Source organism: Orbilia oligospora, assembly GCF_000225545.1.
Source record: "Orbilia oligospora ATCC 24927 unplaced genomic scaffold scaffold00188, whole genome shotgun sequence".
NCBI classification, from domain to species: domain Eukaryota; kingdom Fungi; phylum Ascomycota; class Orbiliomycetes; order Orbiliales; family Orbiliaceae; genus Orbilia; species Orbilia oligospora.
Window position 1 is genome coordinate 133,834 of NW_011645745.1, and position 15,628 is coordinate 149,461.

Below are 15,628 nucleotides of genomic sequence, written 5' to 3' on the forward strand. Positions count from 1 at the left end.
TACTTCCATCGGTGACGTTTTTACTGCTTTGCGGTACAGCAACACACAAAATCCAACAGTAGCCTTAACAAGTCGCTATAATACTGTACATGGCTCCAAAAACTAGATTCCTCGAACCCCTCGATGCAATCCTGAATCAAAGATCCTTTCAGGAGTCGACCTTCAAAGGATTAGGATCGATCTCATCAAGGGATGAGATGTTCCAGCCAAGGCCCCTATTATAGCTTACCCGTGGCGAGACAAACCCGCCTTGGGGGGGGGGGGGGGGGGGGGGTGGTTCATCATAGCTAGACCTGCCTGTCAGATCAAGATGCAAGCATGCCTACTTAGTTAAATTCTTTCTTTGCAATTCAACCCGTAAGAAATATTGAAATATCGGATGGCCTCTTCTAACGGTGAACTACCAGACAGAAAGCACGCTCGGAGATTTGGAGCATTGTGACCTAGTGTATATTTACATAACGGGGATAAATATAACGACCTATCGACCCCAAAATTCCCAACAGTTTGGGCATATTCTTCTCAATCCTTACTTGGTTGCGAAAAACCGGGTTATAAGTATGTTATTTAGTGCGTGTCCAACCCAACGATCTGAGTACATGTTTACACTCATGAATAAAGTACCACTGCATCGCAACTGACAATTAAGAGTCCTGCGCTGCTAAAACCTTATATATATAAGTAATTAATTAATCAAGACCAAATTTTTACGTATTTACATGCATTCACTAGGTACATTATAATTGGTTTACAAACTCATTGACTCGGAACAGTTATCGTACCGAAAGCCTGTGAAAAAAAAAACCCCTGGCAATAATTGGAGCAAGGATTCCCTTGATCATGATCATGTATATACAGTCGATACATCGTAGGCATCCACTACAGTCCAAATTCCGTCACATGCATAGTTAGTTCGTATACTTTTTTTTCCTTTCGAAAATCGGAAGCACCCACGGAAACAAACCCGACCCGGTTTTCGTTACACCGATTGATCATGAATAAAAAAAATTTAAAAAAAGTTATAAACTTCGAAAGAGGGAAGTAACACAAAAAAACACATGCTGCGTGGTGGCACAGCGGGACAGCCACGACAACGAAGTCAACTATTATACGTCACGCTATCTCGCCTATACTGGGATCCGTCGTCCTATCTTAAGATTGCCGTTGTAGGTTTCGGAAAAATATTTGTCTACGGCGAATATATTTTGATTCCCTCCCCAGTTTGATGAATCGAAACTACACGCTATTGCATGGTTCGAAATTTCATTATGGAAAGTTATAACGAAAAGTTGACACTACCGAAAACGGCCTGGGATCATGGTTATGTAGAAACCTGGGATTCCCACCCATCAACATTCACCACATTAGTCACATCACCATCAATCGGAAAGAAAGAGAGAGGATAAAGGTCTCCACGAATCAAAAAGGAATGATTGCATCGGAAACCGCAAACCATCCCAGCGAAAAGAAGGAAAAGGAGAAAAAGGGAAAAAAAAGGAAAGGGTTTGAAAGTTTATGAATGAATTATTAATTAATTTCTTCGTCCTCCCCTCTGTAGACATCAAAAAGCTATATGCAATAGGCAATGCAAAAACAAAGATCAGTCCATCACAAATTCCCGTAACGGATCAGAAAAGGATTTACAAGGCCATGAAAGCAGCAGTCAAAACCGCCATGAGCGAGGAAGCACACATCCAGGTAATCTTGGCAGCAGAAGATCCAGCGGGGTCCGAGGTGGCGGCCTTTCCGTTGGAGGATTTAGTACCAGTTGGAGCGTCGGTTCCAGTAGAGGATCCATCAGGAGTGTCAGTTGGGGTGGCATCGTCGTCACCGGCCTGGGTTGTGGCTGGGCTAGATCCGGTGGTCTGAACGACGAAGGTAGATGCAGTGGTTTGAGTTGGGACGGGGGCAGCAGCAGAGGCAGCAACGCAATAGGCAGTCAACTAGATCGTCAGTTGGATTAGTATACATCAAATGTGCACCCGGGTTTAAAGACGGAGGTATATTATAAGGCAATCTAGACATACCTTGCTCTGTTCACTGCTTCGGTTGAGATCATTAGGGCACTGGTCGTAACATTGGAGGACATCGGCTTGGATCTGGCACATGCAGGCGTAGTCGAGGGTCTTGCACTGAGAGATACGGCCGGCCTGAGAGCCCAAGCACGAAACAAGTACGCTATTGAACGGTTAACCAAACCATCCTGGCTGAATACCATATTTGATAGAGAGATATATATGTAACTTACGCTTGGCCGGGACAACCTGAGCCAGGACCGGATTGGTTCTGGGCCAAAGCGGCACCAGCGAAAGCAGCAACAGAGAGGATGGTAGTGAATCGCATTTTGACGGTATAATATTTATAAGTACGGGAAAAGTACGTTATATTATTAAAGTATCTATATAGAAGAGAAAGCCGAAGAAACGGATTGGTTAACAAATGGATCTGAACAATGGAGGTAATGATGAAGACGAGGTTATCAATTGATCAATCCGGGGAGGTAGTCGGGGATGGTTGATGGTAGAAGGTAGAAGGTTATTGTTGATGATGAAGGGGAAGAATGGGCATACTATTAAATGGTGGATAATAATTATACGGCGTTGACTGCGTTGTGATGAACGAGTGTGCGAGAGAGCGATCTTCTCAAATAACGAGCGAGTGACTAGCGACTGAACGAAGGAATGAACGACGATGGCTGATAAGAAAGAAGAGAAGGAGAAGAAGAAAGGGAAGAAAGAGAGAGAGAGAGAGAGAGAAAGGGAGAGATCGTGCAGAATTAATACTACAAACTAAACAATAGTACAATCGTACAATAGGCAATGTACGTGCAGGACAGAATTAACAGAACGGTACAATACATATTTCCCTATGACACAAGGGGCATGGTTCCTTTCAACCTCGATAGGATAGCTTACCGAAATTAGGCCCATTGAGGCATGTTGATTGGCTGGACGACCTCAAATTCCCCAGGTCAGGGGTATTCCCCTGCTTCTGCTACCTTCACATTGGCCACCAGTGCACTACACGGGAGAGAGCCGAATTTCTCTCTGAACCTAGATTTCGATTCAGCTGCACCGTACCCGCTCGAACATACGAACGAAGGAATGGTAATCCGATTGATTTACATTTCTGTCTCCATTGCATTGGCGAGTGGATGGGAAGGTCCGAACGTCTACGGGAGACCGTGTACCGGGTAAGTAGGTATACATGTACATGTACCTACACCAAATCGGTATGCATGTATGTACCCCGGAACGTGAAATGCACTGAGAATGGAACCACTGTTTGCACGCGACCGGAAAGTGCATTGTGGCGTATCACCAGGTCTGATTCAGATATGTACTACAGGAAGAAACAACAATTCATTCAATTCCAGATGCAAATTATATGCACACGGTCAAGTACCCTGCCCGATCGGGTTCGGAAAAAAAAACCATCAAAGGGCGGGAGGCGGGATGAAGATTATCTTGACCATATCTCGATCGAAAAAATAAATAAAGAGAACGAGAGAGGATGGGAGAGGAAGAAAAAGAGAGACCGAGAGAGAGAGAGATAGAGAGAGAGGAAGCTAACAAAGGAAAGTCTGGGATTGAAACCAACGAGTCTGCGCAACTGTCTGGCACATTCTCTCTTTGTGATTCCTACGCTAAAACATGGCTAACAAAAAAGTATGAGACCAAAAATTCCCATATACGCAAACACCAAACCGCCCGAGTCCATCGACAATATGTATGTATTGTATCTGTATCTTCCAGCCGTCTACTCTTGTCCGAATCCCATCGTCTCCTCCACAGCCAATGCCAATTTCTGAGCCAACGCATCATATGACTTGTATGGTGGGAGGTCCAAACGGTTGAAGCTAACGAAAAAAAGGTTAGTATACTGCCCTTTTCAACAAATTCCCCCCTTACATAATAATTTTAATCCGCGATGCACTTACCAAGTATGCGATTTGGGCAGATGTAACTGCTCTCCAGCCTTTTCGATTGTGAATCTTCTTGGCCCGTCGCTTCCCTGTAAATCCTTGAAACCATTGACCGGAATACGGGAAGTGCCGGTGGTAAACTGTAAGAGACGCGATTTCTGCTCGGCATCCCAGCTCCTCACGCACTATATTTCAAGTTAGTAACCTGGTACCTGGTATCTGCCGCCGCCGCCGCCGCTTTGAGATGGAAAGAGAAACTTACCTTCCAGAAGTTTTGGATAACTTCATCAGTTTCGGTGTAACCGCGATAATCGGTGTGTTTCTTCCAGTCATCGACGTCAATATCGGCGATACCACCAATCAACAACTCCAGTTCTCGCTCGTCAAACACATTAACCAGATCTGGCGGAATAAGTTCGTTGAATCCAGTGATAAACGCATTAAATTGCTCCTCGACTCGCTTCGAAATTCTCCATTCGGTGATAAGACTGAATCCATTGTCAGTAACCCAGCCTCGAAATATAGCGTAAATAATATGATACATACTCAATATACTCCTTCTTGTTCTCATTTGTCACCTCAATATCTCTACCATTTGGCTTGAGATCGATTGTTACAGTTTCTCCGAACCTATTGTCTTCAGTAGAGAAAGTAAGATCTAAGATATCTGTAATATCATTCTCCCTATACGGAAACCAAATGTCAGTCCATTATTCAAATACTGGTTTCGATGCAAATTGGTGATCCTACAAAGTCCAGGTGAGATTTCGGTGGAAATCAGCATCCACGCCTTCCATATCAGCGAGCGAGACTTTCTTGCGCAAAATCATCTTGTAGAAAGCGCCAATGAAGAAGGCGTCTAGGAAACGTCGGTGGAAAATGGCGAGACCGACAACCCTTCCGATGAACTTGAAGTAATTCAAGTGCTCAGGGTTAATACCCGAGTGGGGGTTGATTTGAAGGGTATAATTGTCATGTGCCGAATACTCGAACAGACAATAAAATGGATTGAACATCTCGTGGGATAGCAAGAAGAAAAATTCTCTGTTTGCGCATTCGTTAGTCCGTCACATCCCTTCCAAATTGGATCCAGTCCGTATATCCTTTAATTACCTCGAAAGACCACCGTAATCCAAACCATCTTCTCCGTCGAACTTGACCATCAATCGCTTTTTCAAGTCGTTGGGATGTTGTCTCATAATTTCCGCATAGGAATCTTCGAAAATATGGTTTCTTCGCACTTTGACATGACATTGGCCGGACAGAATACGCAGAGCTGGTTGGGATCTGAAGTAGATGAGCTTCCTTCGGAAATCTCGCTTGTATTGTGGCACGTTCTGGTCCAGGGACGATGGTAGACGAGGGTCATCCCAGGTTGTCGTCTTGGTGTTGTGATCCACAAAGTAGACCCTAGCGGTATTCGTAAGACGCATTTCCCATCCGCTAGGAAGAGGTCCGAGCTGCGAGACAGGTTGGGTTTGCACCGTTTGTTGCTGCCCATAGACACGAATGTACTGTTGCCTTCGAGGATCGACCCAGGTCGTAGTTCGGGTGTTGTGATCGACAAAATACGGTCTTCCTTCAGGAGTGTGACGCTGTTCCCAGCCAGGAGGTAACTCACCAGTTCCGGCTGTGGTCGCGCCAGTAGCCATCATTGATACCGCGTTCGACGAGGCCTCGTTGTTAGGTGGGGTGGTTGTTCCGGTTCCCGGGGTGGGGGAGTTGGCACCGGTTCGGTCTTCGGGTAGCATTCGGTTCCCGTGTGCTCTTCTTTCCATATCGGTGTTATGCTGCATGGTAGCTCGCTGTTCGCTCGACGAGAACTGGGAAGACGGCCGAACCCAGGTCGTGGTACGAGTATTATGGTCTACATAGTACGTCCGACCCAGGTTGTCTTGCCGTCTTTCCCAGCCAGCCGGCAGAGGACCCTGGTTGTCTTCGAAGGTACTTAGCTGCCTGCTTCCTCCAGAATTCGGGGCACCCGCGGGGGCACTGTCAGAAGGAGCTCCAGGAGGACGGTTACCATTGGCACTTGGGGGAGGCGCGCCGTTTTGCGGTTCCGTAACCGGAAGCGCAGTATTGCTGCTAGAAGATGGACCAGCAGGAGTAGGCGGCGCATTCGGCGGCCTGGCCTGACTCTGTGTCCTCAAAGGCTCCTCCACGTTAGTTGACAAGTTGACGATTAGTTTCCCATGCACCATCATGTTGTCATTGGACTTTTTGAGGTCGCGCGTAAGCATCTCTGTCCACAATTCCCGGCATCAGCATTTCAGACCGGTCGACGGTTTTGATTTTTTATGAGATATCAAAACTTACCGTCACCTCCGAGTCCAAGGTCGAGGACATCCCCAACTCTAATGTTAATAACACCGAGGAAGCCCTGGTCCTTTTTCTTGAACTTCTTCTGGTCGAAGATCTGTACGGCAATGATGCTTGAGTCGGTGACATTGCTAATTTGAGAGGAAACATCCCTATTAGAATCAAATCGTTGAAGGGAGGGAAATGTGTGCTTGTGACATCGTGTTCTTACACATCGAAAGGTTCATTCCAATAAGGATTCAAAGTCTTCTTGATTACAGTAGTTGTATGTGTTTGTTCCCCATCTACCGTGATAACGGCGAAGGGATCCGGAAATCCTATTCGGAGGAGATTGTTTGATCAGTGAAATCCAGGGGATTGGTAACGGCCGCCCGGAGGTGGAGGTTCGGGGATATTTTTTTTCATCCATACTGAAGACATCTCGTTTATATAGACCATCGGCAGCGATGACTAAAAGAAGAAGAAAGGCGACAGAGGTTAGTATAAGAGGGAGAGAACTGTGGATTTAAGTAGAAGGATGATGCATGCAAGATGCGATCGTCATGAAAAACAAGGATTGGTGGTGCTCACCTGTTAGTCTGACTTTTCTCGAGTTGCTGTATATTTGAGGCTGATGTATTAGCATGCGCGGCTCCTGTAGACCTTTCTCCTCCGCAGGCAAGTAGGTAAGGTAGATTGTACCAACACCACATGAATTCAAAGGGGTAAGAAAAGCAGGGACGGGGTGTATCTCACCTTGACGATGGCTCAGTCATGACCGGGAGCACGAAAGAGCTACCGAGCTCGGAGAATAACGGGTTGGGAGATACTTGGAGAGGGGGATCACTGGGGAGAAGGACAGAATGTGATGTGATGTGATTGATGGTGGTTGTAGTGGTTGTGGTGGTTGTGGTGATGGAAGGTCGTTGTTTGTAGGTAAGGTTAAGTAAGGTCAAGTCAGGTCAAGGAAGTCGGGTAAGGTAAGGTCAGTCAGGTAAGGTCAGCTCTGGAAGGTGAGGTGAGGTGAGGCGAGGTGGTGAGTGAAGTGGAGTGATTTGAGTTGGGCTGGGTTGGGTTGGGTAGGGTAGAGTTGAGTTGAAGTGAAATGAAGTTAAGTGAAGTGAAGTGAAGTTAAGTGAGGTGAGAGCAAGATACACAGTGGGTAGGCGATGGGGGGAAGGACTGGCTGGTTGGAGGGGGGGATGGAGGGAGCGAGTGAGGGACCAGGGAAACCAACCAAGCAGGCTAGGTTCAGTTACTAGGTCGTATGCTAGGTCAGGTTGGATACGAGGAGCAGCAGCAGCAGAAGCAGATACCAAAGTGGTATCCGGTATGTCCTGTCCTTTCCTGTCCTGTCTGAGGAAGAAAAGGCAGGCTAAAAAGACGAAACCACAACAACAATAATAATAAGTGCAACAACAACAACAATAGTACAATACAATACAACCACGCAAGTAAGTCAATATTTAAGGAATCAAAGAAGATTTAACACAGGCTGGTTGATTATTAAATTGTATCACTGGTCAAGCCAAACAAGAAGATGGGATGTAGATATCCAAAGAGAGATAGAGAGAGAGGGAGAGAGAGAGAGAATTAAAGGGAGGGAGATCTCGAGAGTGTGTATCAAATCCAACAATAGCAGTGTACTTTACTTGGCTTTACTTGAGCTTAGTATGGTATAATATATTTCGCTTTCCTGTACAATCTCCTTTCCTGTCCCCCCCCTCGTTCTTAAGCAGGTAGATACCCGAAGAAAATATCAAATATGGTGAAGATGCTTGTTATTTGTTAATTTTCTCGATCGGATGTTCTCTATGTTTGCAGTGTCTGAATTCGATCGAACGGGGTTTCGAGGTAATATGGACCTGGTAAGTTAGGTATTATTAGTTCCACGCTAAAACCCGCCGTCTTCTCGTAACTTTCGGCTCTTCGGGACTAAAATGATGTAACTCCTATACGATACGATCCAATCCATCTCTACGGACTCTCCAAGTAAGTAAGTACTCGACCAGAAAGGCTGAAAACCGTGGGTTATAAAGAACCCCCCCCCCATGCGTCTGTACATACATATATGCAATGTAGGCATGAGCATCTGAGAGCATAACGTAACCAGCACAGCCCTGTCTGTCCAAAGACCACCAGCGCACCACCACCAACCAAAACTCGTAGACACTCGACCTTACTAGCCTCTTCCTTTCCCTCTTTCGATGAGGTCTAGAATAGACTAACCCTTCCGTTCCAGCCGAATCGGATCCTACTTGTTTAGGAGCACAGCGTCAGATGTGTGGCAGTGCCCATTTCGCTCAGAAACCCTTTTTTTCCATTTCTAACTTTTTTCCTGTCTTCCTTGCTTTGCGGCTGATTAATTGCTTGAGCATCATTCTCTATCATTTCTAAGCTTCTTGTTCTCAAAATCCTATTCCCTGACAGAATTCTCTCTCGAAAAAATTCCAGAACAAAGCTTAAATTGCTCAAATAGATGCATTTTCATATATATATAGAACAAATCTAGTTCAGAAGTCGTCCCATATCAGTAAATTGATTAGGTACTTTGGGTACTTGTAGAAAGTACACCTTGCTTCAGTTTTGAGATCCTCTATTCACCTCAAATCCGGTTCAATTGCCAAATACCAAGATACAACAAATACAACACATATTTCTTCTTCCTAAACCTCTACCATGCATGCACATGCCCCCCACTGTAGCTGAGATTCAAGTCTTGAGCTTCAATCTGTGATAACTTCAATATAATAGCATTTATTCTTGGTCTTGGGGCCAACATAAGAATAACCAATACCAGCTCAGGTTTTAAATTCAAATAGAAATGTATATTTCGTATATACTGTGCCGGAAAGGGGTGTATTTGGAAGGCTGCTATAATATTAATCATAGGAAGCATGTTGCTTTAAATATCATTCTATAGATCTAATGTGTATCGAGGGCTAAGATGCTAATTAATTACGGCAATACTACGATCAGTCGTATTGATACCGTATTTCTGCCGTAATAATATCACCTCCTTTGTCGGCACAGTAAGTAAATATATACACAATGCAGAGCTCAGGCCTGTGACCCGCTGCCAAATAATAGGTAGACCATATATAATATCCATTAATACATTACCAATACATACAACACCCCGACAAGGCCCTAGGACCTTGGGAGTGCCATAACTACAAAGCCGAATTCATCTTTCCATCAGCTTAGATTCGAGTTCCTCGTGCACGGCGGGCGGGCGCTAGAAGCCTGTACGAGGGATAAAATCAAAAGAAAGAGAACAAAAACAAGAAGTGCGAATTATTCCGTATAGCGTATCTCGTATATATTTTTCAAGTTTACAACTTATGCTTATTTCCTTCAAACCCCTTAAAAATTTGCTTGAATACTCTAGTACTATAGTTTCGACGCTAGAGCCGGCTACTCAGACGTGTAAAACGTCCAATCCCCTAATAATTAAACCAAACCGTCGTAGCTTGGTGGTAGTAGTAGTAGTAATAGTAGTAGTACATGTATAAACTTACTCCTTCGTCGTGGAAGATGTAAAATCCTAGCAGACTAGTTAACAGCCTGCTCGAATATTTATCCCTCTACAACGGATCCACCGAGAAGGCGATACTAACAAAGTGTAGACCGCGTCTGCAATACGAGACTACCGCCACCACTAGCTTGGTGCTATATGGATATCATATACAAGCAAAATACGACGCGATATACCAAAATAGCAATATATCGTCCCAATGATCAAACAGAAAAGAGAGAGAAGAAATAAAATGACTTACCTTCCACTACTTGATTCTAACGTTATCATTCATAGACTCACTTACTAGCCCACTTACTGCCTTCACTAAAAAAAAAAAAGGAACGGTAGACAGGCCACGCGCATGGGATCCACGAGGAAAGGAAATCCTGCACACAGCCTGTGTCGTCGACCCATCCAGCCCTCACGCCGAATGCTGGCCCTTGAATTCTAAAGCCATACCGTTCAGGCGCTAGGGTTTTCTTCTTTCTTTCCTTTTACTTTTCTCTTGACTGTTTTTCACCCGAGGAGAGGGGAAAAGAAATAGAGCCAGGACCCAGTTCTCTCTTTTCCTGTCTTTCTTTTTCACATACTGCTCTCTTTGATCTCAGACCTACCTTCTTATTTTCTCTTCTTCTTCTTAGAACTTTCGTCCTCCTAGCTCTTTTCTCTTATGCACGTGTGTTTTTTTCTTCTCTCGATTTCTTTTTTATTCTTTGTGCGCTGGCATATTTGGTTTCTCTTCTTGCGTCGGTGGAGGGTTGGGTTTCTTTCTCTTCTATATTTTCAGTCTTTCTCTCTTCTGTGCCATATTTCCATTAATCCTGACCCCCTTCTCCTATCCCCTGGTCCTCCTTTCCAAACGAAACAGTCTTTAAACCCTGCCAGTAAAGAAAACAAAACTTTTCCGTATGTATGAGAAAAAATAAAGGAAACCCTCCAAGCTTAAAAAAAAGGACTGAACCCCACAAATATCTTCAAGAGCCTGGAAAAATAGAGACTCTAACGGCAAAAATGGATGGAGAGGAGTGGTTTTTCTTTCTTTTCCGAAGTGAGAATGTCTGATATAGCCAATCCAGCTGGTCTACGACAAGAGCCGACTCAGTAAGGCGAATATCCACGTCCACGGAACCCACGGCCGCGGAAACCACCCCTAGGCTGGTATCCACCACGGTACGGTGGTGCTCCATACCCGCCACCAAAGCCGCCTCTTCCTCTTCCACCACCCCTGTAACCGCCGCCGCCGCCGCCACCACCACGGCCCCTCTGCATACCCGGGATGTTGGTTCTCTTCGGTACGACCTAAGTTGCATATTTAGTTTTGTCCCCGTCACAGATCAGGATGTAGGTAGATAAATACCTTCAGCGCTCGGCCCCGGAAAATGCTCTCATTAAGAACAAGAGCCTGGGCAACCAAACTGGGTTCCGCAAATTCAACATACGCATATCTATGCACCCAGTCAGTATTTTATAATGTCAGATAATATATATATATATATATATTTCTTTTTTTAAAAAAGATCATTACCCTTTCGGTTGCCCCGTGAATTTATCCAACAAGATGGTGACCCGATTTATAGACCCACAGCTCTGGAAATGTGTTTGAATCTCCTCCGGCGAGGCGCCATAATCCACATTTCCAACAAAAATGCTTCGCGCATCGATTTCCTCTTTATCCTCCTTGAGGTTATCGTTTTCTTTATCGAGGTTGGCCTGCATTTCGCGCAGCTTCTGGGCTTCGGCTTCCATTTCTGCCATGCGCTTCTTCATGGCAGAGATTTCTTCCTGAAATTAGTCGGCGCGTTAGTGATTGTTCCTTATCATTACTACTATCGTTGAGGTAATTTATCGACCGACTGTCCCGAAGTGGTCGGAAATGTAGGTAGATCGAGGGAAGGTGTGGAGACGAACCTCATCGTTGCCATCTTCGTCATGGGTATCCATCTGCTCGGCAGTGGGCAAATTTTCGTGATCCGCCATTTCTGCAGGTGGTTGGAGTAATCAATCTAGGAAGAATAATATAGAAACCGGTCAGCGATGCCGATAAGGAACGGGACCAACAGGAGAAGGCCTAGAGATGGAAAACACGTAGAGTATTACGGGAGGGAGATGAAAGAACGAACAGGATAAAAGTACAAAGGCGAGTTAAGTATCAATGGGTTTAACTCGGGGGAGTCGCGGGTGGGGACGATGCCTTGAGTGTGGAATGTTATGGAGCCGGGAAGGATGTGGAATGAGGATGCGATGATGAAGGGAAAGAGCTTCCTTTCAAGCCGAAGGGATTTTCCTGAGGAACGAACAGGAACGGGAACGGGAAAGGGAAAGGGAAAAAAAGGGTTTCAGCAGGACAACTCTCGGCAAAATGCAACACGGCCGGTGCACAGCCGATGTTCAGGTATCCCAGACCTCATGCAGCTACCCGTTTGCATGATATCATAAATATCAGCTGATACTGGACGACGTTCAGAACTTCATTGCAGACGCAGACCATATACCATACCCTTCATAATATCACACTTAATACTCTGTCTACGTATACCTACGAAGTACTCGGATACCCAGCAGTAATACTGGTCTACATCTTGTCTACTCGGGAACAGATTTAAAAAATAGAAAATTTGTATAAAATACTATCTACACCCTCCTCCCCACCCCCTCTATCCCTTGACGTGCCCCACCGCCTTGAGGTAGGAGTGCATGTACTCCCTAAAATCATCTTGGCTCAAGACTTCCATCAGCTCCCCCCTCGTTAGGAGGCACTCGTGCCCCTTCTTCGACCCCGGCGCCTCTACCCTAATTATCTTCTCTGGCCCCCCTTCCTTCAACCTTTTCTTCAAGGCCTCTATTTCAATTTGTCTTGCGAGCCTCCTCTCCTTCAGGCTCGCATTTTCCACCAACACCAGCTTATGGATTTCCATTAGCTTGGTGGTTTTCTCCTCAATCTGTTTCTTCTCTTCCAGGAACTTCTCATACTCGTATTTTAACTTGTCAAAGTCCTCCTGGACCCTCTGCCGGTCCTGTTCGGCTTCCAGATTTTTGGCTTGCAAGCCTTTGATCGCTTCTTCATGATCCTTCTGCTGTTTTGTTGAGCCACCCTGTTGCTTCTTTAGATGACTGATGATCTCCCGACACTGGTCTAGGTCACGCCGAAGGCGCGCCTTCTCCGCGTTCCAGGTAGTTTTCGCCTTCATAAGTGCCTTCTCTACAGCCGTTGTCTTCATTTTAAGTTCTCGGATGTTCTTGATACCCCCAAGAGCTATCTCTAACTCGGCCTTCTCGGCCTTCAGCTTATCGTACTCTGCCTGCAACTCGAAAATACTCGTTCTAGCCTTCACCTGCTCCTTCAACTTTGCATTCTCATTCACGATGAACTTACTGTTCTCTAGAAGCACCTGATATCTGGAGGACAAGTTATTTTCTGTCAGATCTTCATGTTCTCCCTCAGACTGATCAGGGGTTTCTGCGATCCACCCGGTTATGGTTCTCAGCGCCTGTACCTCCTTCGACATCCCCTTTGCCTTTTCGAAGAGTTCGAGGTATCTTTGCTCGAGTTTCGTCGCAGCCTCCCGCGTATCCGTCAGTTGTTGCAGAACCTGGACCTTAGCGACGTCGTTGAAGTTATCCTTGTTGACTAGTTCCTGGATTTGGACTTGGTAAGTCACAATGAGGTCCTTCGCTTGTCTCAAATCGTCCTCTTTGGTCTGGAGGGTTTTATCCCTCTCGCGTACTGCATGCTTAACGGTCTCTAATTCTACCATCCGCCTGTCGGCCATCTCTTTTTGTAACTCAAACTCGGTTTTATCTCTCGCCGCCACAGAATTGAGGGTCTCTAAGGCTTTCGGCGCTTTCGCACATCCTTTGTGGTGATAGTTGAGAAGATCAACGGCTTCTTCTAGTTTGTTGATACTTATTTTGGTATTGCGTATGAAATCAGGAATGCTCATGTTTTGGTCTTTATGGACCTGCTGGACCGCGTCTATGATATGCTTCTTTTCCAATTCGAGCCCTTTCAGTTGCTTCGTAAGGTTCTCGGTGTGAGTATTATAACGTGCGATAGTGTTCAAGGCGGTGCGAACATATTGGTTTGTCCAGTCGGTGAGAGTATTAAGGTGATCCTTAACCGCATTAAAGTCATCCGGATCACTATAAAACTGTGGGACTGGCCCTAGGTGCCGCAATGGTGCTATAAAGATTTTTTTAAAAAATGTTTATTAGTTGTGGGACTCTTCCAAAACCCGAGATTATCGGGAACAACATACCAGGAATACGGTCTTTAGGCTGACCAATCGGTTTTCCGAGGTACACCATATTGCTACGATATTCCTGGTGATCCTTAACTGTCATTTTCCCTCCCGGATACTGCCCGTTTGATGGTGCTTCGTCGCCTTTTTTAAGGTTTTCGTGTGGAACGTTAGGTGGGAAGGTGCGTGAGAAAGGCTCTTGTGAGATCTGGACCACTGCTTTGGGGACTTGCGGGGCATTTGGCGGCACCGGTGTAGGGTTCCCCGTAATATGTTTGCGGATGATTTTTCGCTGCGGAGCTAACGTACCGTTTGGCAGTCTCCGTAGAGTAGCCATATTGTTATTCGGGCCACCAGGGTTCGGGCTGAAAACGTTGTTTGGAGGGTTGACGTCCGAAACCCCTTGGAACCGGACTTGTCGGGTTGGGTTAGGTGGAGTACCCACCGGTGACGGCGACATACGCATACCCGATTGCATCTGTGGAGTTCCAGGCGTAGGCATTTGTGGCATCTGCATGGGTGACATCTGCATGGGTGACATCTGCATGGGTGACATGTTCATCGGTGGTATCCCCATTTGATGCCCCTGCATGAATGGTTGCTGCATTGATTGCATATGTAGGCCAGAAGGCGGGTTGAACCCACCCATTTGCCAATTCTGGATCTGTTGTTGCTGCAGCTGCTTTTGTTGCAACATCATAAAGACGTTCTGCGGCATACCGCGTGGCGGGATCATAGGCTGCATAAACAGTGACTTCTCAGGCATAGGGATACTCGGAAGCTGCCCCAATAAGCCCTGTTGAGTTGAATGATTGTGCGTTGTAGACTGTGGAAGAATTGATCCTGATGGGTCGAATTTAGGATCTTCCAACGACGGGACGGCCAAGTGATCGGGAATTTCTGGTAAATCGTGTGCACCTGTGACAGGATTATCGAGATCCATGCTCATCCCCGTAGGGGTTTGCATCAATTGCTCAACAGGGAGAGGATTCTGCATGAAAATACCGGTATTGACGTCCATGGGAGTTTGCATGGGGGGCCGTAGTTCCGTACCCATTTGAACATCACCCGGTGTCAACTGCCGGTACTGAGGGAGATTATTATAAAGAGGCATGTTGTTTAAGTTCATGCCTTGATCAGGCACGTTGAAGAAGATGGGGTTGTTAGGCATGGGGGCGCCTGGTTCTGTGGGATATTGGAAGGGTGGTTTTCCAAATCCATCTTCACTTGTTTTGCCAGCCATCTGTTGCTGGTGAAGCTCCCATGCCCAGGCCTGGGCGTGGTTTATCTGATTAGGATCCATGATGGGATATGAGTGTGAAGGAGTGAGGCTGGTTAGAGGGACAAAGGCTCTAACCAGCGAAGATAGATGCAGATGGTGATGTCGTTAGGTGTGGTTGGTTAGCTGGACGCTTTTGTAGGGAGGGTAAAGAGAGAAGGAAAGGAAGGAAGGAAGAAGTCAATGCAGCGTTGTGAATAATAGTAGTGAAAGGAAAGTGGGTAATGAACGAGGAGCGTGCACAGGTACGCATACGTACGTAGACGTAGCACGGGGCTATTAACTTATATGCGGCATGTTGTTTGCTATATTCTGTGTTGTTTGCAGGCGGTTACGGGTGGCACAATATGTGTTGTTGATGTTGGAAA

General features: G+C 45.9%; 4 protein-coding genes across 4 annotated transcripts; all 4 read right to left on the minus strand.

The window, feature by feature from the left end:
• Positions 1-1,640: 1,640 nt before the first annotated feature.
• AOL_s00188g57 (uncharacterized protein) lies at positions 1,641-2,343 on the minus strand (the record flags this gene model as incomplete). Its single annotated transcript, XM_011128306.1, has 3 exons — positions 1,641-1,943; positions 2,028-2,178; positions 2,249-2,343. 3 exons carry the CDS (start codon positions 2,341-2,343, stop codon positions 1,641-1,643), a joined length of 549 nt encoding a protein of 182 aa, XP_011126608.1.
• A 1,416-nt stretch (positions 2,344-3,759) lies between these two features.
• Positions 3,760-6,999, minus strand: AOL_s00188g58 (uncharacterized protein; the record flags this gene model as incomplete). Its single annotated transcript, XM_011128307.1, has 11 exons — positions 3,760-3,859; positions 3,941-4,110; positions 4,188-4,413; positions 4,472-4,609; positions 4,676-4,969; positions 5,039-6,167; positions 6,242-6,375; positions 6,456-6,561; positions 6,656-6,694; positions 6,815-6,840; positions 6,980-6,999. 11 exons carry the CDS (start codon positions 6,997-6,999, stop codon positions 3,760-3,762), a joined length of 2,382 nt encoding a protein of 793 aa, XP_011126609.1.
• Positions 7,000-10,841: 3,842 nt separating this feature from the next.
• AOL_s00188g59 (uncharacterized protein) lies at positions 10,842-11,720 on the minus strand (the record flags this gene model as incomplete). The annotated part of the gene is made up of 4 exons (XM_011128308.1): positions 10,842-11,042; positions 11,101-11,188; positions 11,269-11,525; positions 11,652-11,720. 4 exons carry the CDS (start codon positions 11,718-11,720, stop codon positions 10,842-10,844), a joined length of 615 nt encoding a protein of 204 aa, XP_011126610.1.
• Positions 11,721-12,397: 677 nt separating this feature from the next.
• AOL_s00188g60 (uncharacterized protein) lies at positions 12,398-15,284 on the minus strand (the record flags this gene model as incomplete). The annotated part of the gene is made up of 2 exons (XM_011128309.1): positions 12,398-13,923; positions 14,000-15,284. 2 exons carry the CDS (start codon positions 15,282-15,284, stop codon positions 12,398-12,400), a joined length of 2,811 nt encoding a protein of 936 aa, XP_011126611.1.
• Positions 15,285-15,628: the final 344 nt, after the last annotated feature.